The following is a 27,015-nucleotide window of genomic DNA, read 5'->3' on the forward strand; positions in this document are numbered from 1 at the left end:
TGGGCATAGGGTGCCTGATGATGACACTATTTTAAAATTGAAATGTGCTGTAAATGGGTTTTTGAGAGAAAACATATAAGATGGTGAGTTTTTTCTTTTTCTTGAACTTTGAACGGGGTTGGGAGTTCTCATAGCTCTGACATTAAGCCTTTGTGTTTGACAATGTTCAGGTGAAATTGTCCAGTGGTACTAGAAAGGTAAGGAGTTTTCCTGTTGATGGTCACAAGTAAACAGTTCAGTTTAGTTTGAAACATAGTTTTAGTGAGAAATATGAACTCAACTAGCTTACTACCTTCTTTTTATAAAATTTGAAAGGGAATTATGTAATAAAAGTAGTCTTTTGTTGTTTTTATTCAGATGTCAGAGATGGGAGAAAGGATTAGAAAATCTCAAGGTCTTAGAGTTGCATAAGGAGGCAAAAGCAAGGAGTGAGACAGGCCCCTGAAAGCAAAACAAAACTGGATGGTGGAGTTGCAGCCACCTCATATGTATTTAAGATATTTCCTCTGAGTTTCCACTTTGAGAACAAGTGAGGAAGGACACCGTCACGTCTTTTTATTATTCATACAGGAAGAATTGAAGTCCAAGACTGGTGTTTTATTGTTCCTTTAAGATCTGCCTTACTCTGTTGAAAATATATCTTAATAGCTTCTGGATATTAAGGATCCAGATGCGTTTTTCTGGCATCTAACTACCAGAAAGGAGATGATATTTGCCATATTTGAAGACTGGAAACCTTTTATCTTTGGAAAGCCACTGAGCCATAGAACAAAGCATTCATTTTGCCCTCCTTCTAAATGTTGCTTGAGGAGTTTACCCTATATTAGAAAATATAACAGGTGGTAAATACTCCCCCTTCCTCCCCAATATGATAGGGAGGTAGAGAGAAAGTAGAGTTCAGGGTAGGAATGTATGGGGTGGGAGGTGAAAGAGAGAGAGACTGGATCACTGGGTTCTAATTTTCAAACTGTATAACCTATTGCTTAATGTAGGCATTAGTTTTTAAATATCTTAAACCCTGTTCCCACATGGTCCTCTGTACTATAACTTTAAAACTTGAGAGGCTCTGTATGATGGTTAGGTTCACGTGTCAGCTTGGCCAGGTGATGGTGTCCAGGTGTCTGGTCAACAAGCACTGGCCTGTTACTGCAAGGACATTTGTGGCAGGTTAATAAACCAGAAGGCTGCTTTATTAAATCATCAGTCAGTTGGCTGCAGCTGTGAGTGATTATTTCAGTGAAAGGCATGTCTTCCACAGTGAAACAGTTCAGTCACCTGGATTTAATCCAATCAGTTGAAGACTTTTATGCGAGACAAGTACAGGACCTTCCCTTCTTCTGCTAGCCAACGAAGCACATCCTGAGGAGTTCCTCTAACACCTGCTTTGGAATTGCCAGTTTGGTGCCTGAGGAGTTCATCACACACTTTCATTTGAGTTACCAATTTACCTCCTTCACTATAGAATTTGGACTCGTGCATACAGTTGCTTGAGACACTGTTATAAAATCTTATGTTCATAGATATCTCTTGTTGATTCTGTTTCCCTAGAGAATCCTAACTAGCATAGCTTGTTACCAGGAGTGGTTCTTGACAAACAGAATCTTAAAATGCACTTTTAGAATTTGTTTTCCACTCTGATTAGATTCAGAGGCACTAATGACTCCATTTTCAATGATCAAGATGGCACTGACAGTCCATGGCATGAGTTTTAAATGGAGATATGCAAAATATCACTGTTTGATTCTCCTAATCATACTCTTGTAGGAAGCAAGGCTCTGAGTGACAGTGTTTTTGACACCTTATCAGAGTCTTATAGAGTTAAGAGATGTAATGATGTTGCCTGGTTACTGTTAGGTATGCTGGATGAAGTTATAAGAGAAAGGAATGAGCTAACGGCTTCAAATTTGAAACTTCAGTGCCATATGACAGATGTAAAGGTTTCTGTGTGTGCCCCAAAAGAAAATCTTATTTCCTGTGGCCGCAGACTGAGATTACTGAAAACCAGACCCAGAGTCTCATTGTGTGAGTGGCAGATTTACAACATAAACTAAAATCTCAACCTCGCCGGGTGTCTGCTGTTAAAATAAAGGCATTGATTGTAAAAGAATGGGATCCTGAAACTTGGAATGGGATGCAGGGATTGATAATAATGGCAGTGAGGATATTGGAACCTTGGACTCTGCTGAGTCACTGTTAGATACATCCGTAGTGGGCTATCCTGAGGAAACAGTGCCCCCACTTCCAGTCAGCCCTGAGAAGACAGCTACCCAACCTGTTGGGGCATCTCAGGGAGTTCCTTACAATCAGTTGACTGAGGAAGAAAAAACTTGGGCCTGGTTTACAGATGGTTCTGCACAATGTGCAGGCACCACCTGAAAGTGGACAGCTGCAGCACTGCAGCCCCTTTCTGGGATGTCCTTGAAGGACAGTGGTGAGGGGAGATCCTCCCAGTGTGCGGAACTTCAAGCAGTGCACCTGGTTGTTCACTTTGGAAGGAGGACTGGCCAGAGGTGCATTTGTATACTGATTCCTGGGCTGTTGCTAACGGTTTGGCTGGATGGTCAGGGACTTGGAAGGAACATGAATGAAAAATTGTTGACAAGGAAGTCTGGGAAAGAGGTATGTGGATAGACCTTTCTGAGTGGGCAAAAAAGATGAAAATGTTTGTGTTCCATGTGAATGCTCATCAGAGGGTGACTTCAGCAGAGAAAGATTTTAATAATCAAGTGGATAAGATGACCCGTTTGGTGGATACCAATCAGCCTCTTTCCCCAGCCACTCCTGTCATTGCCCAATGGGCTCATGAACAAAGTGGTCATGGTGGTAGGGATGGAGGTTATGCATGGGCTCAGCAATGTGGGCTTCCCATCACCAAGGCCAACCTGGCCACAGCCCCTGCTGAGTGCCCAATCTGCCAGCAGCAGAAACCCACACTCAGTCCCCAATATGGCATCATTCCCTGAGGTGATCCCCCTGCTACCTGGTGGCAGGTTGATTACATTGGACCACTGCCATCATGGAAGGGGCAGCAATTTGTTCTCACTGGAATAGACACATACTCCGGATATGGGTTTGCCTTCCCTGCACGCGATGCTTCTGCCAAAACTACCATCCGTGGACTTACGGAATGCCTTATCCACTGCCATGGTATTCCACATAGCATTGCTTCTGACCAAGGAACCCACTTCACAGCAAATGAATGGAGGGAATGTGCACATGCTCATGGAATTCTCTGGTCTTATCATGTTCCCCGTCATCCAGAGGCAGCTGGGTTGATACAACAGTGGAATAGCCTGTTGAAGACTCAACTACGGTGCCAACTAGGTGGCAATACCTTGCAGGGCTGGGGCAGTGTTCTCCAGGAGGCTGTGTATGCTTTGAATCCATGTCCACTCTATGGTGCTGTTTCTCCCATACCCAGGATTCATGGGTCCAGAAATTAAAGGGTAGAAACAGGAGTGGCACCACTTACCATCACTCCTAGTGATCCACTAGGAACATTTTTGCTTCCTGTCCCTGCAAGCTGAAGCTCTGCTGGTCTACAAGTCATACTTCTGAAAGGAGGAGTGCTTCCACCAAGAAACACAATAATAATTCTGTTTAACTGGAAGTTAAGATTGCCACCTGGCCACTTTGGGCTTCTCATGACTCTGAATCAACAGGCAAGGAAGGGGATTACTGTACTGGCTGGGGTGATTGATCCTGACTATCAAGGGGAAATAGCACTGCAAGTACACAATGGAGGTAAAGAAGAGTTTTCCTGGAAAAGAGGAGATCCCCTAGGGCATCTCTTAGTACTACCATGCCCTGTGATTAAAGTCAATGAAAAACTGTAACAACCCAATCCAGGCAGGACTACCAATGGCCAAGAAACTTCTGGAATGAAGGTTTGGGTCACCCCACCAGGCAAAGAACCATGGCCAGCTGAAGTGCTTGCTGAGGGTAAAGGGAACATGGAATGGTTAGTGGAAGAAGGTAGTGATAAATATGAACTATGACCATGTGACCAGTTACACAAATGAGGACTATGATGGCATGAATGTTTCCTCTTTGTTTTGTTATGAGTGTTTGTATTTCTCTGTAAAGCAAATATCTTTGCTTTCTTTTCTATCTTATCCCCTTGTCATATGACATAATCTTTATTGTTCATTTTGCAGTTTTTAAGTTAAAGGAAATCAATTTTAAGACAGTTAATGTCACCCAAGGACTTGGACCATATTCTGGAGAAATTTAGTGTGCTTCCGGTTGTACGTAGGATAGCAGAGTATTATTAGGCGAAATATATGTCTGTTACTGTACTCTACTTAGAGATGAAGTATGGTTTAATGTGATGTTTATAACTGCCAAATTGAGAAGGGGTTGACTGTGGTGGTTAGGTTCATTTGTCAAGTTGGCCAGGTGATGGTGTCGAGGTATCTGGTCAACAAGCACTGGCCTAACCGTTACTGCAAGGACATTTGTAGCTGGTTAATAAACCAGAAGGCTGGTTTATTAAATCATCAGTCAGTTGGCTGCAGCTGTGACTAATTATATCAATGATGGGCATGTCTTCTGCAATGAGAGAATGTCAATCAGCTGGATTTAATCCGATCAGTTGAAGACTTTTAAGCAAGAGAGATGGAGGACATTCACTTCTTCTTTGGCTAACCAGCAGATCGTTTCCTGAGTTCATTGAAGTTGCCAGTTCATTTCCCGAGGAATTCATCAAACATCTTCATTGGAGTTGCAAGTTTGCTGCCAGTCCTATGGAATTTGGAGTCATGCATATCCACAGTTGCATGAGACACTTTTATAAAATCTTACATTTATAGGTATCTCTTAGTGATCCTGTTTCCCTAGAGAACCCTAACTAATACACTGAGCTTCTGGAAACATCTGTCATCCTCCCTATGCACTCCCGCTAGTCCAACAATAACCTTCCCTAGACCTAAGGACTGGGGGAGAAGAGCAGGTGGGTGGGGCCAAAACTGCACCTGTGGAAAATCCAGCCAATGAGGAGACAGAACATAAAGGGGCAGAAATCTTAGTAAAGGAAAGTGAGGAGGGAGGAACTCAGTTGTTAATGGGAGTGGTGATTTTAACTTAAAAAAAATTATTTTATGAATATTTTCAAACATAGAGAAAAATTGGAAGAATTTGACAGTGAAAACCCATATACCTACCACATAGTTTCCACCCTTGCCATTTCACTATACTTCCTTTATCATGTATCTATCCATCCATGGATCCATCTTTTCTTTAAAAATGCATTTCAAAGTAAACTGTAGGCATCGGTTTTCGGTGTTCTTTTTTACTTTTTTTTTTTATTCTTATTTTCACTTTTTCTGGTACAAGGAAAATGTTAGTGGATTTTTGAGAGAAAATATAGATGATGGTGAGTTTTTCCTTTTTCTTGAACTTTGGTATGCATTTTGAATGGGGTTGGGAGTTCTGATAGCTCTAACATTAAGCCTGTTGTGTTTGACAATGTTAGGGTGAAATTTTCCAGTGGTACTAGGAAGGTAAGCAGTTTTCCTACTGACAGTCACAAGTAAATTCAGTTTAGTTTGAAACATAGTTTTACAGAGAAATATGAACTGAACCAGCTTACTAGCTTCTTTTTAAAAAAATTTGGGCGATATGTAATAAAAACAAAAATGTTCTTTTATTGATTAAGACGTCTTGTTCCTTTAAGATCTGCCTTATTCTGTTGAAATAAATCTTAATACCTTCTGGATTTTAAGGCTCTATTTGCTTTTTTTGGCATCTAGCTACCAGAAAGAATATGATATTTGCCATGTATGAAGACAGGAAACCTTTTCTCTTTGGAAAGCTCCTGAGCCATAGGAAAAAACATTCATTTTGCCCTCCTTCTAAATTTAGCTTGAGGAGTATACACTTTATTAAAAAATCTAACAGTTAGTAAATACTCTTTTTTTCCCCCATATAACAGGGAGGTGGAGAGAAAATAGACATGGGGTGGGAAGGTATGGGGTGGAGAACTGACTTGAGGGAAGCCAACTGCTGGTTAGGGAAAGTGTACTCCACCAAGCCAGGAAGCTGGCTGTAAAGGGACACCCCCCTTTTCTTGGGAAGTTATGGCGTTTGGTGAATTTTCTCTGTCACTAGACTTATTGATTTGTCTGTTAGAGCTATCTTAGCTCTGTTGTTGCCTGGTCCCACATTGCAAGTCTTTGAGGCTTTCTGTAATGGGCTTTTTAGAGTACTTGTTTTAAAAAAAGAGAAAAAAATAAGAAAAAGAAAAAGAAGGGTTCTCCTTGCATATCTAATGGGCTATTGAAATGCTTCAAGGCAAGGAGTTTAGGGCCATTAAGGAACAGTCAAGAAAGCAGAGGAACCAGCTTTTCAGACAAGGGGCCTCACCCTCTGGATTTGCATATGCGCCTGATTCTGTTTGAGCCCTACCCTTCTCCATATTATGTTCACTGAAACTCGAAAAAGTCTCTGTTTTTATTTTTGGGTGTTTTTTTTTTTTGCTGTTTGTGGTAGCCGTATCGCCTCTCCGCCAGGCTGACTGCTCCCAGATTCTCTGGTGTCTGGTGTTTGGAGTTTTTGATCAGCGGTCTGAGTTTTCAATCAGAGCTGCAACTGTAGTTCTCCCTCCTGGTTCCCAGCACCGACGGTCCCTCCTCCTACGGGACTGTGCCTGGCAGGGAGGGACATGGGTCCCCTGACCACAAGAACTTACAGATTTTGCTGATCTCAGCTGTTAAACACGTTCATGAGTCTTGTATGAAGTATGCCCAAAGTCAAATTGCTCTGCGGTGTCTGGTCCACGCAGTTCCTGGCTTTCTACCTACTGTCGTGCAGGAGAAACTAAAACCCACACCTCAACACTCTGCCATCTTGCCTGGTTGACCCCTCCCTTCTTTCTAATGCACCTAGAGTCCCAACCCTAAAAAAGGAAAACACGTTAACAGGATTTTAAAACTCAGAAGACCTGTTTATTACACATCTATTAAAACTATTACATTTCTTTATTCAATTTTATTAAGTTTTAAAAATATATCAATAAATAGGGAAATGTGTATCTATCTATCTATCTATCTATCTATCTATCTATCTATCTATCTATAGGGGAAAATAGCTGGTATACAGCTGGTACACCAAAAATCCTAGTAACTCCTATTATATTGGGTAGCCGTAGTATTGAGCGATTTCCATATCTTTCTCTCTTTGAACGAAAAACTGCACTTTCCCCAAAGATGTGTATTTGGCAGCATTCTCATGCTCCTGTTGAGCCTTCCTCTTCATGGCCTCACGCTCTGGTCTCTGCTCTTCTGTGATGGGCTTTGACATCACCGGCTCAGGAACATTGGGCTTCCTCCATGGAATTGGTTGAGAGGCGAAGTCTTGGAGTAGAAACTGGTTTTGAGGCTTGGGTGGGGACTAGAGCTTGGTCCCAGCAGTGGGAACAGGGTACCATTGGAAAGAAGTACAAGAGGATGTTTCGTAGGGTGCAGGCCTCGAAGCAGCAGACTGAGGAATGCTAGGCCTGGTAGGGTTGTTTAAACCTGGCCGAATTGGGTTGGTCAAAATTGGCCGAGCTGGTCTGGCAGAGCCTGCCCAGGATGCACTGACAGGAGTTGGCCACGATGGATTGACGGCAGTAGGTTGTGCTGAACTAGTAGAACCAGGCTGGGCATGGTGAGCTACAGAAAGCCGACGTGAGGCCAGAGACTGTGGCCTCCGAGGAACAGGTCGAGTTGGAGGCTTGTCTATGGTCAGAAAAGGCAAAGGTACCAACTTCACCTTCCCAGGAGGTGGCCGCTCGTATTGGGATGGAGAGGAACACTCTTTCTCAGCACTGCCTTCTGCTTTCTGGGCTTTGACTTTTCTCAGGACCTTTTCCTTCACGTGGAGTATCCAGCCCTGGTTTGGTAGCTGTGGGTGGCCAGTGGTCTTTGGTATTGAGTGTCCCAGGGTCTGTGAAGTACGAAGTCCCCTTTTCTTATCACTTTTATTCCCTAGTGCATGAAAAACCTGCAAATATTCCAGCATGTGCATGCCCAGGCCACTTTGTGGCTTTTTAAAGCTCTCTTGAATAAATTCAGGTTGATTTTTCTTCCTCTTTCTCTTGGGAATGGTTAGCTTTTCATCCCCCTTAACTTTGTTGCCTGTCTGCTTACTTTCTTCAGCTTTCTTGGAGTTGTGTTCTCTGGACCTTTCAGTCCTTTCCTGCCCATGTTGTTTCTGCTAGATACTGTTTTCTGAGGTTTGCTGTTAGAAGTCTTGGCAGTAAGAGCCTTGTCACTGGCTGCAGCATTGCAAACAACCACTTCTTCCTCTAACAGGCACTCGGGGTAATTTGGCTGGATTTTGGCCTTGGGAGCTCCACTGATAGGGTCAGAGGCTTTGTGTTTGTTCTTCCTGATTTGCTCAGAGGGACCCTTTATCACACTTGACTTTTCCTGCACCTGATTTGCTTTGATGGTGTTGGTATCTTTGGCTTTCATTGCCTTGGGACCTTTAGACTGATCAAGGTCCTTCAACGAATTGAAGAGCTGGGGGAGGTGAACATCCTCCACCAGTGTAGCAATATCTGCAAGACCACTGCTAGACTCCATCCCATTTTCAAATGTCCTTTGGTCCTCAAGAACCATGCTGTTCTTTCCAAGATTAGCTTTTTCAGAACACGACTCTTCCTCTTGGCTGAGGGGATCAATGCAGGCCAGAAGCTGGTGAATATCAGGGATTTGTATGGGGAGGAGTGGAGAATCTTGATTTTCTATTGTGACCTGGTAGGCCTCCAGAGGCTTTGACAGCTTGGTTTTAATCTCATCCAATTCTGTTTTTTCCTGGCTTGTAGCTGGAGGCAGTGCAAGGAGATTACCAGAATTGTTGACGGGAACTCTCACTGAAATATCTTCAAGCTCAGATTGTGGGTTACTCTCAAATATCTGGATATTTCTGCTACTGCAGGACTTGGAGAATTCTGGAGTTTTTGAAAGACAAAATGTCTGACTTGGAAGTTGTAATCCCAGGGAAGTCTCCATCCTCAGGGAAGTTTCCATCACTACAAAGGAATCGAGGAAGAAGTCAGGTCCTGGTAAGTGAGATGCTCCCCCTAGGCACCAACAACAGGCAAGGAATTTCTACAAGCTTATCTTAAGCACCATGGACAGGACCATGCGTTAGTAAATAGGGGGCTGCTGTTCTGGTTTTGAGGAGTGATTATTTGATTTCATTGCTTCTTGGCTTTCTTTGTATAGCATAGGATTGTTATAAGTCAAATAAATAAAGTGAATGTGATTGAAAAATTATGAGACGTTTTATAAAGCCTAGCATCCTCATATAGGGTTCTTTCAATTCTCTCCACCCTTCACCCCGTGGAATAGGTGAGGGAGTGGAAGTCTTTCTCCAAGAATGTAAAAGCAAGGACAGATTTTGAGCCTGCTTTCTTTGGGCGGGATCTCTGAACATACGATCTTAAATCCTGGTGTACATTAAGGAAGTGAGGGAAAGTTAAAATGACACAGTTGCAGTGTGAGTTCTGAAATGCTTTCCCAAGGAGACTAAAGTGATGGATCATAAACGAGAGTTAATTATAGCACAGTGATGCAGGGGATGTGATCATCTAGAGCAGTGAAAAATGTAGTATCCCTCAGCATGGTCTTGAGTTTCTCTTACATGTAGCATAAGAGGCCATTACAGTGTGCCACCTATGTTAGGTATTCTTTATGTACACAGAGACTGAAAACATTGGAGAGCAGTTAGCGAGAGTAGCAGCTAAAGTCTCAGGGCTTCAATTCTACCTGGGTGTGGGCTCACCACTTTCCTGCTGCAGATTTGACCTCCCTGCTGAATGCTGAGCTTATTCCTCTCCCTTCTTGCTCATTGTACTCACCTTGAAAATTTGCTTCTGTGATGGGTTGAGCAGACACAGAGTAGTAAATTCCGGAGGTCGTGGCTAGTGGTAGGCCATTTGTGGGTTGAACCTCCTTGAGCACCATCACCATTTCTTGTTCAGAGGCAGAAGCCTTGCCTCCTGTGTATCACACGGAGCCATAGGACTGCAGGCAGGAGCCATGGTCTCCAGCAAGTAGGGGCCCCAGTGTGCCTTGATTGTAGTAATATATCTGGCTCCCTTCCTAGTAGGGAAGTGACAGGCTATTTCCTGGATTTGGATTCTGAGATGCTGTTCCCGGAACTAGGCTGGCAGACAGTGATGGATGCAGAGGGACCCCGGTATTGTTGTCTAAAGTTTGATCATATTGGGTTGACATAGGCATGGAAGAAGCAGCTGTGTCCTGATCAATGACAGTGACAGTGATGTCAGCAAGAGAAGATGACTTCTTTTCAGTGCTTCCCATGATGTCCCATTCAAGAATACCTGGATAGGAAGCAGCTGAAGTGGAGATCTGGCTCTGGCCGGAAACTCCAGACAGCATGGTTGTGCTAGAATGTTGGTAAAGGTAGGCACTGCCCACGAGTGGTTGGGAAGAGGTGCCAGAGGCTGATGGCAGTAGCCATGCTGAGCTGACGGCTGGTGCAGGAACCCTAGGGAAGTTGCAGGCACTTCCTGTTAGGGGAGCCGCATTGCTCACCACAGGAAAAGAGAGCTGCAGAGAATTTGGAGTTCCAAGCAAAGATGGATTTTGGAAATTTTCTGTAGGAAACAAGAAGGTGATGAAAATTCACTCAGATTGATATATTTTCACTATATCTGAGGAACAATTATCTTAAGGTTAAAATCAGGAAACCTCTAATGCCAGTACCCATTGAGAAACCAATAATCAAACTTTCATAATGGTTGAAGTGCTGGAGCAGTTGGGTACTATGCAGAAGATCCAAGTAGTTTGCTTCATACACTGTTCTCTAGGCTAGAAGCAACTTTCTCCCTGCCTTGTCTTCCCCTTGAGCCTGCATCACTCTGGACAATACACTATTTCCTGGATTTGAAGCTCTCTAGAACTGAAAGTCCTCGGAGAACTTCTGTCTTAACACTTATTTTATGAGTGAGGAACTTGAGACTCAGTGATGTGGGATGACGTGTTCAAGTTCTCGTGTATGTTTGCAGCGTTACCAGGTTATAGGGCCTAGGTATCCTGAGTCCCTTGCCAGAGTCTTTGCTCTGAGCAGTACACTGTGAGAAACTGGGAGAGACAGAGCTTTTAACAAAGGCATGCTTTGGGTTCATTTGAATACAGTACAGCTCTTGCCATTGTAATCTTCCGAGTCTCATTTTGCTTGTGCAATTTATATGACATTTCCTAGAATTCATGAATAACCCAGTCCAGTTGGTAAACCCTTTTCAGGTTTGCCTTCTGCTTCTAATTCAAAATGACTACCTGAAAGGAAGTGTCTCAAAAATGTTTTTCGAAAGAAAAAAGTTATTTAATCTCTTTGGCTTCTGGTTCCTCATCTATAAAGTGGTTATAATAGTAATGATAACAATTCATGAATGATTAAAGGTGATCTGTTATGTATAATTTAAATGGTGGAAGATACAATAAGTTCTAGAAAGATAGACATAACATACTAATAATGAAAACCATGTCACAGAACTAAAAAGAAATATATAGATGTTAGTGAAACCTGAGATATGTAGCAAACATGAAAACATAAGAAATTTACTAATAAGGAATTTCTTTACCGTACTTACAATATTATGAAAATGTACATTGCTACTCTACTCTGTTGTAGTGAATACTATTAATCCAAAGCAGCCTACCATAGAAGATGATTTGTGTGAATTTCTGACTAGTACATACAAAGAAAAATGTATTAATAAAAATTGCCCAGCAAGCAGCAAAATGAAGTAAATGAAAATGTATAGGTAGCCGCAGTCTATGTAGACAAATATTTCAGTAAAAACAGGTACAAAGCAGAGAGCAAAATAACAAATCTCAAGGAATTCCATTATCTTGCTCATTCATGTCTCTGACAATCACTTGCCAAGCAATTAAAAAAGATATTCATCCTAAAGGAAATTGATATTTCAATTTAATGTAGCCACATAACAAGCAGAAGAGAACACTTAACAAGTATCTTGAAGGTTTTTATGTTCATCCATGAAACCTAGATTATAATCATCTTCAGTATCCAGGAAAATGTTATACCCAAAGCCTAAAAAAAGAATCATCACCGCTAGAATCTAAATTTTCCTTTTAATTTTAATGTAGGGAAAGCCCAAAAACCTCCATAAAATTGTTTTAGATAAATGTGGAATTAGAGACCTGGTGGATTCACTTTTTCTTCTTTGGTAGTTAAGGTCTAAGAACATGATGACAGTTGGCAAGTATGCTCTCCATTTAATAACTTTAAGAATGAAAAGTATCCTTTCACTGAGCATTTGTCCTGCTGTGAATGGGTAGACATCACCTTTTAAACTTTATTTTTAAAGGTAAAATGTCTATTGTTTAAAAATCAGAATGAAATAAAAAGCATACACTGAAAACTGTTCTGTCCATCTCTCCTTAGATAACCATTTTATCAGTTTCTTGTTTATACGCAGCATCATTTCTAAAGCATACTTCTAAAATGTTTATATTGAAAATTGTCAAGTGCCATGTATGTTCAAAAAGGCAATAAAAAAATAACCAATTTTTTAAAAAAGTTAAAAAAAACCTGGTTATTCTGATAAGCTATTTTCTCTAGAGGTTATCTAAGCATTTGCTGAGAGCAGCTTCATTTTTCTCTGCTCTGCGTAGATTTCACTTATGGTTCCTGCTTGAATTTTAAATCCTTGGTTCTCCTTCAACATTCCACCCTAACTACCTTTTTTTCCTTGAGAACCCACCACACACTTTCCATCTCCTGTATTCTCACATTTTCTTCTCCCTCTTGACTTCTGCTTGATAAAAACAGTCCTGAACGAACAGGGATTGTCATATCTGCCTCCTTAGATCCCAGTTCTCACTATTCTCTCTCTTTTCTCCTGGTCTAGATGAGAAACTCCAACAGATGTGAATGTTACTTTTTGAAACAGCACAAATTTGAAATTGTACAGTTGGAATATTAGTAGAGACCGTGCGAGATGAAACAGCTTTCCTCAGTATAAATCGCCAATTTTCCACATCACTTAGGTCTTCTATTTCTGTTCAAGCACTTTTAAGAAGTCTTTGATTTCATTTTGTTTGTGTGCCCTTTAAAACCCAGTATTAGAAAACAAAAAGACCAATGAGATCAACCAATCTAATAAACCAATATAGCAGACAAGGACATGGATTCTGAGATTCAATGACTTGTACAAAACTACGTGGCTAGTAAATGTCAAATCCAAACTGAAATTAGGTCTACCGATTTCCAGTTCAATATTTCCTCCCATTATTCCATGCTATGTTCTCTCTACTATTACATTTAGGGGGAAACAAATTAGATGAAAAAACATTTTAAACAGTTTCTTTCCTTACCTGACATGGTCAGAGAAGAGGAAACACCACTGTGGTGACAAGGGTTGAAGAGACGACGCTAGATAGTGAATGACTGGCTGAAGCCAAAGAGAGCACGTGTCCAGTAGGAAGGGCACTGGCCACTGGTCACGTGCGATGATCTGAATTTATTTACAGACATCTCCATGGAAACCCCAAGATTCTACCAGATGGTGGGGGGTTTGGTGGGTGAATGAGGTCACAAGTAGGCAATTTAAAGGTATATGATAGCCAATAGGGAGTTCAAATCCCCTGCAAGAAGATGGGATTGGGTGGAGGGTAGGAGAGCTTTAACAGCACCTCCATGGCCGAGCCGTGAGCAGGTGAAATCCAACAAGAGCAACGTGGTTTTCCCACTTTTCCCTCAAGCTCTTAGTCTAGGAAAATCAGCTCAACATTTCTTGTAAATGTTCACTGATATAATTAGCCAGTGGTTAATTACATTTTATATATTTTGTACATAGTTAGATAGTTCTTTAGGGAGGAAAAAAAGGGACGGCTTAGGTAGAGCAATAATAATAATTGTGAAACCATATCAGTGTATCTGACTGGTGAACTTACTGCAGATTTTGAAGACCAAAGGAGGGGATTACAAAGCTTTTTTTGAAATGGGTTGATGAGTGCAGTGAAGTTTGTTGATTGCATCTTGCAGGGAATAATGTGGTCCCAGGTTCTTCTCTGTCGGTATCTTCTTGGATCCCACCATCCTTTAGCTGGGTTGAGCTTGGCCGGCTTGGACTTCCATCTCTCTTCTGCCTTCCTTTTATTTCCCTTCGTCTTAGGCATTGCTTCTGAGGGAAGCCTTGATCTTGCATTCTTATGTTCAAGGATGTTACTTCATGTTAATTTCCAGCAGCAGGGGTCTTCATCGAAAGCTTGATGCTTCACTAAATGGATTCTCCCCATGAGAAGCAGACACCAGAGAGCTAGCAGAAACAGATGACTGCAAATCCTCCCTCTTCTGGCCTTTGGTCACCATTCTTTTATCTGTGATTTTCTACCTCTGACTCCTGGGATCAGGCAGGCATCCTTCCATCCCACTCTTTTATACAACACAGGCATTTGGGATACTTTTCCCATCCTTCCATGTAAATGTATATGGTTTGGCAGTTACTGTAGCTTCCTCCCCCTTACAAACAGCCACCATGGAATCTTAGGCCTCTGGGATTCTCTCTCTGACACACTTGGCTGCAAGGCCAGGCAACATGAAGAGGAGAAGAGAAAGAAGAGGACATTAGTGGGGAATAGAGACCAGGCAAGGTGAAGGGCACAGGAGAAAAGTATTCACAGGGTTTACTTGTATCTAGAAAAAAAAAATCTAAAGACTTTGCCCTCATGGTGTAAATGTAACACTATAATAGTATTAACAGAACTTAGAGAAAACAGTATTTTTAAATTTAACTAGATAGTCTGGCAACTGCCATGAATTCTGTGAACTAAAACAAATATTCTTCAATGTATTTTTCTCATTTTGTTTTATGTCACATTACCTCATTTATTGATTCCTGGTCATCTATGTGTTCTTCTATGTGTTTTTTCCTTGTCAATGTATTTTTTGTTAATTTTTACTTTGATAACATATATATAATATAAAATTTCCCATTTTAACCACTTTCAATATATAATTCAGTGTTATTAATTATATTCACAATGTGTGCTACCAACATCACATCCAAGACCAAAACTTTTCCATTGCCTTGTACAGAAATTCTATACCAATTCAACATAACTCCCCATTACTCACTCCCCGGCCCCTGGTAACCAGGAATCTATTTTCTGTCTCTATAAATTTGCATATTCTAATTATAATTATTTCATGTAAGTGATCTAATCTAATGTCTGTTCCTGTGTGTGGCATGTTTCACTCAGTATGGTGTCTTCAACATTCTTCCATTTTGTGGCATGTATCAGAGCTTCATCTCTTTTCACAGATGAAGAAGATGTCATTGCATGTATATACCACAGTTTCTTTATACACTCTTCCGTGGATAGGCACTTCGGTTGCTTCCACATTTTGGCTGTTGTGAATAATGCCACTATGAACATTGGTTTCCAAATATCTGCTTGAGTATCTACTTTTAATTCCTCTGGGTATATGCCTAGAAATGGAATTTTTGGATCATATGGTAATTCTATGTTTAACTTTCTGAGGAACTGCCAAACTGTTTTCTACAGGGGCTGCCCCATTTGTACATTCCCACGATGTACAAGGGTTCCTATTTCTCTGAAATCTTGCAAACACCTGTTATTTTCCTTTATCTTTTAAAATCACAGCCATTCTAGTGGGTTTGAAATGGTGCCTTGTTTTGATTTGCATTTCCCTAATGGCTAATGATGCTGAGCATCTTTTCACCTGCTTTGTGGCCTTTTGTATGTCTTCTTTGGAGAAGAGTCTGTTCAAGTCCTCTGCCCATTTTTAAAATGGGTTTTGTTGTTGTTGCTGTTGAGTTGTAGTAGTTTGTTACAGTTTTTGGATATTAAAACCTTAACCGATATATGGTTTCCAAATATTTTCTCCCGTTTTGTAAGCTGTCTTTTCATTGTCTGTAAAATGTCCTTTATTGTGCAAACATATTACATTTTGTTAAAGTAAAGTTTATCTAGTTTTTCTTTTGTTGCTCTTGTTTTTGGTATAAAGACTAAGAATCCATTGCCTTATACAAGGTCCTAAAGATATTTTTCTATGTTTTCTTCTAAGAGTTTTATAGTTTTAGCTCTCATTTTAGGTTGTTGATCCATTTGGAGTTCAATTTTTTATATGGTGTGAGGTAGGAGTCCACTCTCATTCTTTGCATGTGAGTATCCAGTTTTCCCAGAATCGTTTGTTGAGGAGACTCTTCTTTCCCCATTGAGTGGACTTGGTTTACTTATCAAAAATCAATTGGCCTTATCTAGCTACTCCAACTGGGCAGGTGAAGTCACTGTCCTCCCCGCTATGTGGGATCTGACTCTCGGGTGTAAATCTCCTGGCAACTCAGGATATGACTCCCGAGGATGAATCTGGACCTGACATCACGGGATTGAGAACATCTTCTTGGCCAAAAGGAGGATGCAAAATGAAACGAAATTAAGTTTCAGTGGCTGAGAGATTCCAAATGGAGTCGAAGGTCACTCTGGTGGGCATTGTTACGCACCATACAGATAACCCTTTTTAGGTTTTAATGCATTGGAAAACTAGAAGTAAATACCTGAAACTATCAAACTGCAACCCAGTAGCCTTGACTCTTGAGGACAATTGTATGGCAATGTAGCTTACAAGTGGTGACAATGTGATTGTGAAACCCTTGTGGATCACACTCCCTGTATCTACTGTATGGATGGATAAATAGAAAAATGGGGACAAAGCTAGGTGAAAAACAGGGTCGGAGGGGCACAATTATTTGGGTATTCTTTTTTACTTTTATTTTTTCTTATTTTTCCTTTTTCTGGAATAAGGAAAATATTCAAATAATAGATTGGTGTGATGAATGCACAACTATATGATACTGTGAACAGTTGATTGTACACCACAAATGATTTTATGATATGTCAATATATCTCAATAAAAAATGAACTTAAAAAAAGAGAACTAATAGAGAAGAAAAACAGGAGAATCAGAAAAGAGAAAAAAGGAAGAGAATAAAACAAAACTAGGAGTTTAAGAAAGATAAAATAGAAGCATGTCATCAGGTTGAATCACATAAATTACAGTTTTCTTAGATGGCAACATAAGTTTTTTAAACGTGTGATCACTTCTTCAGAAAAGAGCTATTGTTCACAGATCTGAAACTGCTTTTAGCAACCCATCAAACCTTGAAGAAGCAATCACTCGACAACCTTCACCACAATCAAATAAAAAACAATGGTGTTTTATACTATGTGTGCCAAGGACCCAGGCAAGCAAACAAAGGTTTCTGGTGAGTGGCAATTTGCCTTATCCTAGACCATCCATCAAACTGTAAAATTATATATATATAAAAAAATTGTTGGCGCCTAGTAAATTGTTTTAATCACAAAGCACCAATATTCTCTGTAGTGAATTAAACCAGTCTCCTTTTATTTTGTATATAGTCACTGGATTGCTAGAAGGATAGAACTAGGAGAATTCATGCAACATATATTGATGGGTGTTTTCATTGTTGCACTCTTAGTTATAACTCTGGCTCAATTTCCACAATATTAAGTACAGTACCTAGTAAGCAAGTCCACAAATCCAACACTCAGCTCAATAACAGCGACATTTTTCTCCACCACTGTTTCACCCTGCTGAACCAGGAGTTAAGGGATAGGACAGGCCATGAAATTGAGGCTGGCATGTAACAGTGCACAAGCACCAGAGTGTGCTACACAGAGAGTTCTAAACTTTCTAAACCCTACATCCGAACTACCCAAACTACAAATTCAAGCATAGAGCAAGCAATGATATCAATCTCTGAATGAGAATACACTGAGTGTCTTGAGTTGCCTGGAGAATATATATAATATTAGGTCATTTGAAAATGCCTGAGTATAAATTTTACCTCATAATTACCTTTCTACCTGGGCAGCATTTATTTGGCCACCCCTGCTTAATATAACCCAGAGGCTCTACCTGTTTTGGCACAGAGAAATAATAAATCTTTTCCTCAATAACTGAAATCAGTAGGAATTTGGGGATATAATTGGAAGTGAAACAGGCATGTCTCTAAAGAAGGTATGTGTGTGGGGACCAAAACAAAAAGAAAATAGGGCATAATTATAAATTTTATGCCCTCCTCTTGGGATTCCCAGCAAACTTTGGAGTAAGTCTACAATGCATCAACGAAATAAATCCATTCAATAAAAAAAAAAAAAAAGAAAAGAAAAGAAAAAAAAAAAGTCAGTTGGCTGTAGATGTGTTTATTTCTAAACCCTCATTTCTATTCCCTTAGTCTATTTGCCCATGTACCAGCACCACACTGTTTGAATTACTGTAACCTTATAATAAGTTTTGAAATTGGGATCTGTTAGGCCTCCAACTTTGTTCTTATTTTTCAAGATGGTTTTTGCTATTTAGGGCCCCTTTTCCTTCCATATAAATTTAGTGTTTTATATGAGTTGTTTTCTTGATATTCTTTTTGGATTGTTCATTGCTGGTGTGTAGAAATATCACTCTTTGTGTGTGTTGATTTTGTATTCTGCCACTTTGCTGAATTTATCTATTAGATCTAGTAGCTTTCTTGTGGATTCTTTGTGATTTTATATATGTAGGATCATGTCATCTGTGAATAGGGATAATTTTACTTCTTCCCTTCCAGTTTGGATGACTTTTCTTTCTTTCTTTCTTTTTTTTTTGCCTCATTGCTCTGTCTAGAACTTCCAGTAAAATGTTGAATATCAGTGGTGAAAGTGCACATCCTTGACTTCTTCCTGTTCTTAGGCGGAAAGCTTTCAGTGTTTCACCATTAAGGAAGCTGTTAGCTGTGGTTTATCAATGTAGTTTTTTCAAGGAATCTAATGTAAAACATATTGCATGTATTTTTTTTTCCTGATGATTGTTTATTTTGAAGCATCTTGAACTAACTTGACAAGATAACTTTTTTGGAAAAGCTTTCAAATGGATCTGTGAAAAAGGAATTTTGGAGAGTTATACAGTGTACCCAGGTATAAGGAACAGGTGTGCAGTCAGCCCTACTTGGCCTGCCTTGCCTTTGTCTTTGTTCCTCTCATTAGGGCTTTTCTCACTCACTTCTCTTATGGCCGTTATAAAGTGAGCTAGGTCTGGGTTGCTAATGATTTCTACATATTGGCTACTTTGGGGGAAGGAATCAATGGGTCTAATCATTTTTCTTTGTGGTAAGCTTATAGAAGTACTTAGATTTCTCTGGGGACTTTTCTAGTGCTGTTGAGTAGGTGATGTTCATGCAAGATGCCAGAGCCCACAAGAAGATAAGTTCATGGATGGGACCTGTGAAGAAAATAATTGCATGTATACACCTATTTTTCCTCTCTTCTGATGATGCTTCTATGATCATGAGATATGAGTTGCTTCAGGAATGGGGAGTGATGTTTATCTGGGAAGAAACTGTGAGAAGTCTTGCCTTGAGTTCAGCTTCATACCTCGGGTGGCTTACTTCCATGATTCCAGTAAGTACTGTGAGATTAGCAACATTTACCAAATATCTGCAAGGCACACCTGTATCTGCCTCTGTTTTGTTTTGTTTTGTTTTGTTTTACATTTTTCCATGGAAGTCAAGGGAAACCAGAGCTAACACAGGTTAGGACAGGTGGTGTAACACTGGGAGGAAGCGTAGAACCAGTTGTGGCAGCAGTAAAATCTTTACCTATTAACATTTTAAGTTCCAACACTCAATTCTACTTAAGCAAGCCCTTAATATTGTTAGGCCTCTTCTCGTTCCCAGCCTCTATAACAATTTTTCCCTCCATAGTTCCAGCCATTTCACTCTAGCTTACAGCCCCAGCATCATCTTAACCTCTAAAATAAATGTTAAATGTAGGAGGGAAGAACCTGAAGAACATTAGTCCAATACTCTGAAGCTCAGCGTCAAGTCCTACCCTGACCTAAAGTCTCGGTTCTTCTAGTTAGGGGGCTTTCTTGTCCCTGAGACCCAGGGCCTGCATTTTGTACCCATTGGGACACTGAAACTTGTCTTGGTGTAAAATAACCAGTCCTTCTACCCCAAGGCTATTCATTGTTTTCCCATTGTAATGTTTTGTTTCATTAGGGCAGAGTCCCTCAAACCTCCTTTATGGTACCTAGGGCCCTGGGGCCAGGCACTAGTAGATTTTATTGGTGTCAGCGATTTAATTTTTGGTGCTCCAAATAGCCGTCGCTCCTATATTTTCCATTTCAGCATAGTATATACTTACCAAGGAGTTCTTCTATCTCAATTTGGACCCACTCCCATCCAAACACCTACTTTGCCAGTTCCCAAACTTTCTGGAAATCCTGTTCTGTGTAGGTCTAGACTTTCTTGTGTCAACCATAACTGAGGTTTTTTTCCCACCCGCAGCCTGTGTCTTTCAGCAATTTGGAAGGTCAGCATAGCTTTTCTAATTGCTGATAGGTTTATATCATATTTTGTATATTGTCTTATCTATAGACATTGTAACATTTGCAGTTTTTTGGCCACTATACACCTATTGGACATTTCTTCTGTAAATTCTGAAAGAGTACTTTATGATTTAGCACCAAATTTGAATGTGCCATATTTTAAGTTTGCAAACTAAGCTGTGTTAACATGTCTTTTCTTTTTACAACTAGCAATTTACTAATATTGACCCATTCTTAATTATGTGCTAATTTTCATAATGGTAAATGCTTGTGGATTTAAAGTTGGTTGGAATACGTCTGTCATACAAATGTTATTGCTAGTGACCATTCTATCATTTGTTCATTTATTCAGTAACGCTCATCTTTATGCACTTCGGTTTACCCACCTCTAAAATGGTAATGAAAATTACTAACAGTATACATAAGGTATTTTCAGAAATTACAAACTAAAAATGGAAAAGAATTACAAGTTAAGTGTCATAATCTACAATTTAATCTGGAATTTAGTTTCAGAACTATTGTATGAAATGCTGACTTTTGCTGTTCTACTTGTCACGGAATTTTGAGTTTTTCTAACAAGTACAAATCCCTGTGCCTGAAAAAGTGTGGGAACCTTGGGTTTTAGCACCACTCATGTCTGTTATTTTTTGATATTTGGTAAAATGTGAGTGCATGCCCTCGACCGCTAGTGTGATATCTGGAACATGCAGGTACCAATAAAAGTTTGACTGTGGTTGGGAATGTAGGTGTATATAATCTTTTTTTGTATGGTAATTAGGCGGTATCTTTCAAATTGTTAAGTTTACATATCTTTCATTTCAGCAAATCTACGTCTAGGAATTCAGATATAACTGTATGTATAAATAAGGATGTTCACATTGCAGTATTGTCTGCCACAGAGGGAACTAAACTGAAAACAAAAGTCCATCATTATTGGACTGATTAAGCAAATTATGATATTTTGAATTATGGTAGTTAGAATTAATGGAATGCTTATGTGTCTTAAGTAGAATGGATGTACGTATAATTGGGAAAATTTTTGTCAAATTACACTGTAGTACATGTACAGTAAGGAATTTGGATAAAAATAGAGGAGACATATACCGTAAAATAAATATTTATATCCAATAAATATACAATACATGCGCATGTAAGCACGTGGAGAATATCTGTAAGAAAGCACAAGGAATTATGGGAAGTGGGACTTAACTTTTCATTCCATGTCCTGGATTATTTGAATTCTAAAGGACACATGCACCAACCCGTCGACCTGTAGAACCGGCCGCCTGCTAAAGCCGGAATTGCGGCCAGCCACGTCCCCTTTCGTAATTAAGCGCCTCAGGAAGGCGACGTGGTGACGCCATTGGCCCGCACGAGCGCGCACGCGCAAGAGCCGGGAGCCTGGGCGCTGCGTCGGTTGGTGCCCAGACGCTTCCGGTGGAGGAGCTGGTTGTCTCGGCGGACGAGGGCCTGGCCACTTTAGCTGTGTCGGCGTTGGGTGGGAGGCAGTTCGAGACCCACATGAACCACTGGCGTCATGTCCGCCGCGGCTGTCGGTGGGGACGTGTCTTTCCTGGACATTCCTTCGCCAAAGGCAAGGACAGAAACCACATTCCCGAAAGGTAATCTACCTTGACCGCTGGGCTCGGCGCTCCCCTCCTTAGCTCTTGGTCCTGGTCTCCGCCTCTCTCTCGTCGCCGCGCGCTTCCGGGGTCTGCGCCCTGCTCAGAGGCATTGGCTCCCCACCCCACTGCTCCTCCCACGGTGTGTGTTATGTTCCGTGATTTCTCCCCATCTTTTTAAAAGCGAGGCTCTGGCCATTGCTTCTTGGGTGAAATTCGGAGGAACTGCTTTAAGATGGGAATGTCAGTGCTGCAAACGGCCCCTATTAGATGGAGACCCCCACATTTCCTCCGGTTATTTTGGCACAGGAAATGCGAATAATGAAAACTAAGTTTGCGTTAAATAACCCAGCAGTGCCGCCCCCAGATCTGACAGCGAAAGTCGGTTTTTATTTCCGGGAATCACAAAGGGCGCTCAGCTATTTCCTAAGAATTCTCTCTTAAGAGCTTTGAGACTTGGCTCATTTGTGCAGTGAATTCCTTCTACTCCTGAGAACTTCCTCTTCATCTCATACGTCACTAACTCTTCTTCATTTTCTCTCCTGAATGTCTTTTGAGTCTGTCAAGTCTTCTCCATGTACTCATCACCACCCTGCTACAGGTCTCGTCTGACCCATTGCTTTGGGGTCCTAATAGTGTCCGTATGTCCACTCCTGTTTCTTCCAATCCGTTCTTCACCCGAGAGCCCAAGAAATCTTTTTAATAAGTAAACTGGAACATTGCTCATAAACGGCCTTCCATTGTTTTGAGAATAAAAACGAACTCCTTTCCGTGGCCTGTAATAGAAAGCTCTGCATGATCTAAGATCCTGTTTGCTTCCTCAGCTCCATCTTGTGCTACTTTCGCCTTCTTTTCCTTTGCTTCTGATACACTCATTCAGGATTTTGCACAGGCTGTTCCTTCTTGAAGTGCTCTTCGTACTTCACATCCTACTTCTGCCTGGTAACTCTTAACTCATTCTGCAGAAAGAAGCCTGCTCAAATTTTACATGTCATTATTTATTACTTGCATTATTAGGTGAAGTTCAGAGTCCCTTTTCTATTGGAAGTTCCTTACTGATTGAATGTGATGACATCGGTTGGTTGGAGGAAAAATATAAACTGAAGTGAAAGAATTGAACTTAAACTATTCCTTTCAACATGTATAAATGACACCTTAATGTTCAGTATTGGGCTATGTCTTATCAGGGATAAAGAACTTCTGGCCATCTGGTTTTATGTATTCTTATTTGTGGATCCCTTTGCGCTGTTTTGTTGCCTTGTATCTGTTATTAAGATAGGAAACAGGCAGAAGGGAAGGGTGGATTGTTTTGCAGCAATATGCAAAGCAGAGAGAAAAGGGGCCATCCTGTGTGGGTTATGATTCCCATTTTCAAGGAACTTTTTTTTTTAAATTCATTTTATTGAGATATATTCACATACCACATAGTCATAGAAAACAAAGCGTACATTCGATTGTCCACAGTACCATTACATAGTTGTGTATTCCTCACCAAAATCAATCCCTGACACCTTCTTTACCACACACACAAAAATAACAAGAATAATAATTAAAGAGAAAAAGAGCAATTAAAGTAAAAAAGAACACTGGGTGCCTTTGTTTGTTTGTTTTCTTTCCCCCATTTTTCTACTCATCCATCCATAAACTAGACAAAGGGGAGTGTGGTCCATATGGCTTTCCCAGTCCCATTGTCACCCCTCATAAGCTACATTTTTATATAGTCGTCTTCAAGATTCATGGGTTCTGGGTTGTAGTTTGATAGTTTCAGGTATTTACTGCTGGCTACTCTAATTCACTAGAATCTAAAAAGGGTTGTCTATATTGTGTGTAAGAGTGCCCACCAGAGTGACCTCTCGGCTCCTTTTGGAATCTCTCTGCAACTGAAGTTTATTCCATTTCTATTCACATCCCCCTTTTGGTCAAGAAGATGTTCTCCATCCCACGATGCCGGGTCTACATTCCTCCCCGGGAGTCATATTCCACGTTGCCAGGGAGATTCACTCCCCTGGGTGTCTGATCCCATGTAGGGGGGAGGGCAGTGATTTCAGCTTTCAAGTTGGCTTAGCTAGAGAGAGAAGGCCACATCTGAGCAACAAAGAGGCATTCGGGAGGAGGCTCTCAGGCACAATTATAGGGAGGCCTAGCCTCTCCTTTGCAGCAACACTCTTCCCCAGGGGAAGTCCTGTGGTAGAGGGCTCAGCCCATCAAATCACCAATCTCCTATGTCTGTGAGCACGTTAGCAGGTGGGGAAGCCCAATACCCCTGCATTCTGTACCAGCTCCTCAAGGGGGCTCTGCATGTTTTTTTAATTTTTTTTTTTAAATCAAGTATATAAAAAATAAAAAAAATTTAAAAAACATACAATAAAAGAACATTTCAAGCAGACCGTAACAAGGGAATAACAAGAAGACAACTAACCTAAGATAACTACTTTACTTCAAACATGTTTGTTCCTACTCTACCCCAAGAAAGTAACCTAATATAGCAACATTTCTGTGAACTTGTTCCTACTATTCCCATCAGAAATTAACAGACCTTAGTCATTCCTGGGCATTCCCAGAACGTTAAATTTACCCACGGTAGCTTATCTGTTCTTATTGGATTATTGTTCCCCCTTCCTTAATTGCTCTATATCACTAGTTCCCCTACATTCTACCTTATAAACCATTTGTTTTACATTTTTCAATGTTCACATTAGTGGTAGAATATAATATTTCTCTTTTGTGCCTGGCTTATTTCGCTCAGCATTATGTCTTCAAGGTTCATCCATATTGTCATATGTTTCACGACATTGTTCCTTCTTACTGCCGTGTAGTATTCCATTGTGTGTATATACCATATTTATTTATCCACTCATCTGTTGAAGGATATTTGGGTTGTTTCCATCTCTTGGCAATTGTGAATAATGCTGCTATGAACACTGGCATGCAGCTATCTGTTCGTGTCACTGCTTTCAGATCTTCCAGGTATATACTGAGAAGTGCAATCGCTGGATCGAAGGGTAACTCTGTATCTAGTTTTCTAAGGAAGTGCCAGACTGACTTCCAGAGTGTCTGAACCATTATACAGTCCCACCGACAATGAATAAGAGTTCCAGTTTCTCCACATCCTCTCCAGCATTTCAAGGAACTTCTATTCTGTGCAGGGAAACATACAATTTGGCTAACATATAATATACCTGATAGGTGGAAAAACTATCTCCCAGTGGGACAACGGATGCCTGGGACTCGTTTCATTGCTTTCAAAGTTCCTTTGAAAAAGGTAAGCAAAAGTTAATTCATTATTCTTCAGAAATCTGAATTCATGTCAAACAGTGGTTTTCAACCCTGTCACACTCCATTTCCCCTTTTATAGCAAATACTTTGTATTGTTCCCTTTACATTCATGAAATTTAATTCATAGTAATATATACCCTATCCCACACAAAAATTTAAAAATTCAATGTCCTACTCTAATATAAACAGTAAATGAAAGTAATTTTTAATAAGGTAATATATATTTTGTTCAAGCATGATTACATCAGAAAACATAAGTAAACAGTCAGCTTTTTGTACCATGAATGCTAGAGCTACAATATAGAAGGGTTATATTGCTTTAGTGACAGGGTTTCCCGTAACAGTAAACAAACCTTTAGTAGGCTTCCAAACAAAACGAAGTACGGTTTTCACTTGGTTGACAAGGTGATTACTATGATTACTATTCTGGAAAATTCAATGAATTTAAAGCTACAGAAAAATACTTTGTGCTTATGTCTGAAATAGAGTTAGATTCTAAGGCTTTGGTAATTATAAATGTATAATTTTTCCCCCATAAGACTATTGGAGAGGAAACTTAAAGGTCATTCAGAATGTGGTACATTTTGCAGGACTGTTCTGGACTTGCCAGAGCATGTAGCAGCTATGATCCTACTCAACTAAATGCCATTAACACCCTTTTCTTCCCATTGTCACAACCAAAAAAAAAAAGGCCTTGAAGATTGTGCTTTTTTTGAACTAGGGAAGGAATAGATGGGGAAAGCATCTAACAGATGTAAAAAAGTGAAAAGGAAAATTGAAGACAAGTAATCTTTTGGATTCCATGTCTCATTGAATTTGCCCAGTATAGCTTGTATTGCATGTATTGATAACTTATTTCTTTTGTGACTCAGAAGTCAAGAGTTCTTTTTCACCTGATATGCCAGCTCTTCTTCATCTCTGTCCTTAAAAATTAGTTATTTCATTGAGATAAACACATGCTTCTTATTCCCATCCACACACCCCAATACCCTGCATAGTGTTTGACATATAATACTTAAATCTTTGTTGAAAGAATGAACTGTCTCTCCATCCACATTGGCAGTTTCTGGACATTTTCTCCTATATTCACCCCCCTCTCTGTGTGGTTGTCCTAACTCCTCAAGTCCCTCTTCTGTGGCCTTTAAAAGGGGGTTCCTGAGCTTTCAGAAGGCACCCTGCCCAGCCTGTTTGCCTGAAAGTCCATCAGCAAGAGGAGAGAAACCAGGAAGACCTTCCTCAGTTCCTTTTCCTGCACACAACCACAGATCTTTCCTGTATATCGTGATTGTTAAAGGCCTTTTCTGGCTCTCTAGACTCTAGTTATTTAATTCAGTGTCAGGATTGTTTAAGGTTTTATGAAGATGTAAAGCTGCTGCCAGTACTGTACCTGTTCATACAGTAGAGTTAAGGAGATGAAATAGCTGTTTGGCAGAGAAGTGTGGGACTGGTTTCCTGTGTGTCTTACGGAAGTCACCCAAGAAAAAACATTCTCACTACCTAACAGTCACTGCTATAGCACCTGGAATATAAAATAGGATATGGTAAATGTCAAATAAATGCTATGGCAAGAAGGACCATAGGAAATTCAAAATAAGGGGAATTTACTCCAGACGGGTAATTGAGGAGAGCTTCCTAGAGGGTTTGTGACTTAAATTAGGTATATAAGGCTAGTTATTGTTCAGATAGATGAAGATGATAATGGATTCATCAACACCAAGTCTTTGCAAGAACC

The 27,015-nt window shown here is 40.3% G+C and overlaps 1 protein-coding gene and 1 pseudogene across 2 annotated transcripts in view; one reads left to right on the top strand and one right to left on the bottom strand.

Annotated features, from left to right (window-relative positions):
• DUSP11 (dual specificity phosphatase 11) overlaps positions 1 to 27,015 on the top strand; it is a 227,357-nt gene that overhangs the window by 185,476 nt on the left and 14,866 nt on the right. The window contains exons 1-2 of one of the 2 annotated variants that reach the window (XM_037807413.1): positions 21,781 to 22,007; positions 25,194 to 25,269. In XM_037807413.1, coding sequence (XP_037663341.1) covers positions 21,907 to 22,007; positions 25,194 to 25,269 — 177 coding nt within the window. In that variant the 5' untranslated portion in view covers positions 21,781 to 21,906. Of the gene's footprint in view, positions 1 to 21,780; positions 22,008 to 25,193; positions 25,270 to 27,015 lie in introns of those variants that run through there. The other variant, XM_037807412.1, reaches the window with a different exon arrangement.
• Positions 6,947 to 21,908, bottom strand: LOC119512856 (annotated as a pseudogene).

This window comes from Choloepus didactylus, chromosome 17 (assembly GCF_015220235.1).
Source record: "Choloepus didactylus isolate mChoDid1 chromosome 17, mChoDid1.pri, whole genome shotgun sequence".
Taxonomy (NCBI): Eukaryota; Metazoa; Chordata; class Mammalia; order Pilosa; family Megalonychidae; genus Choloepus; species Choloepus didactylus.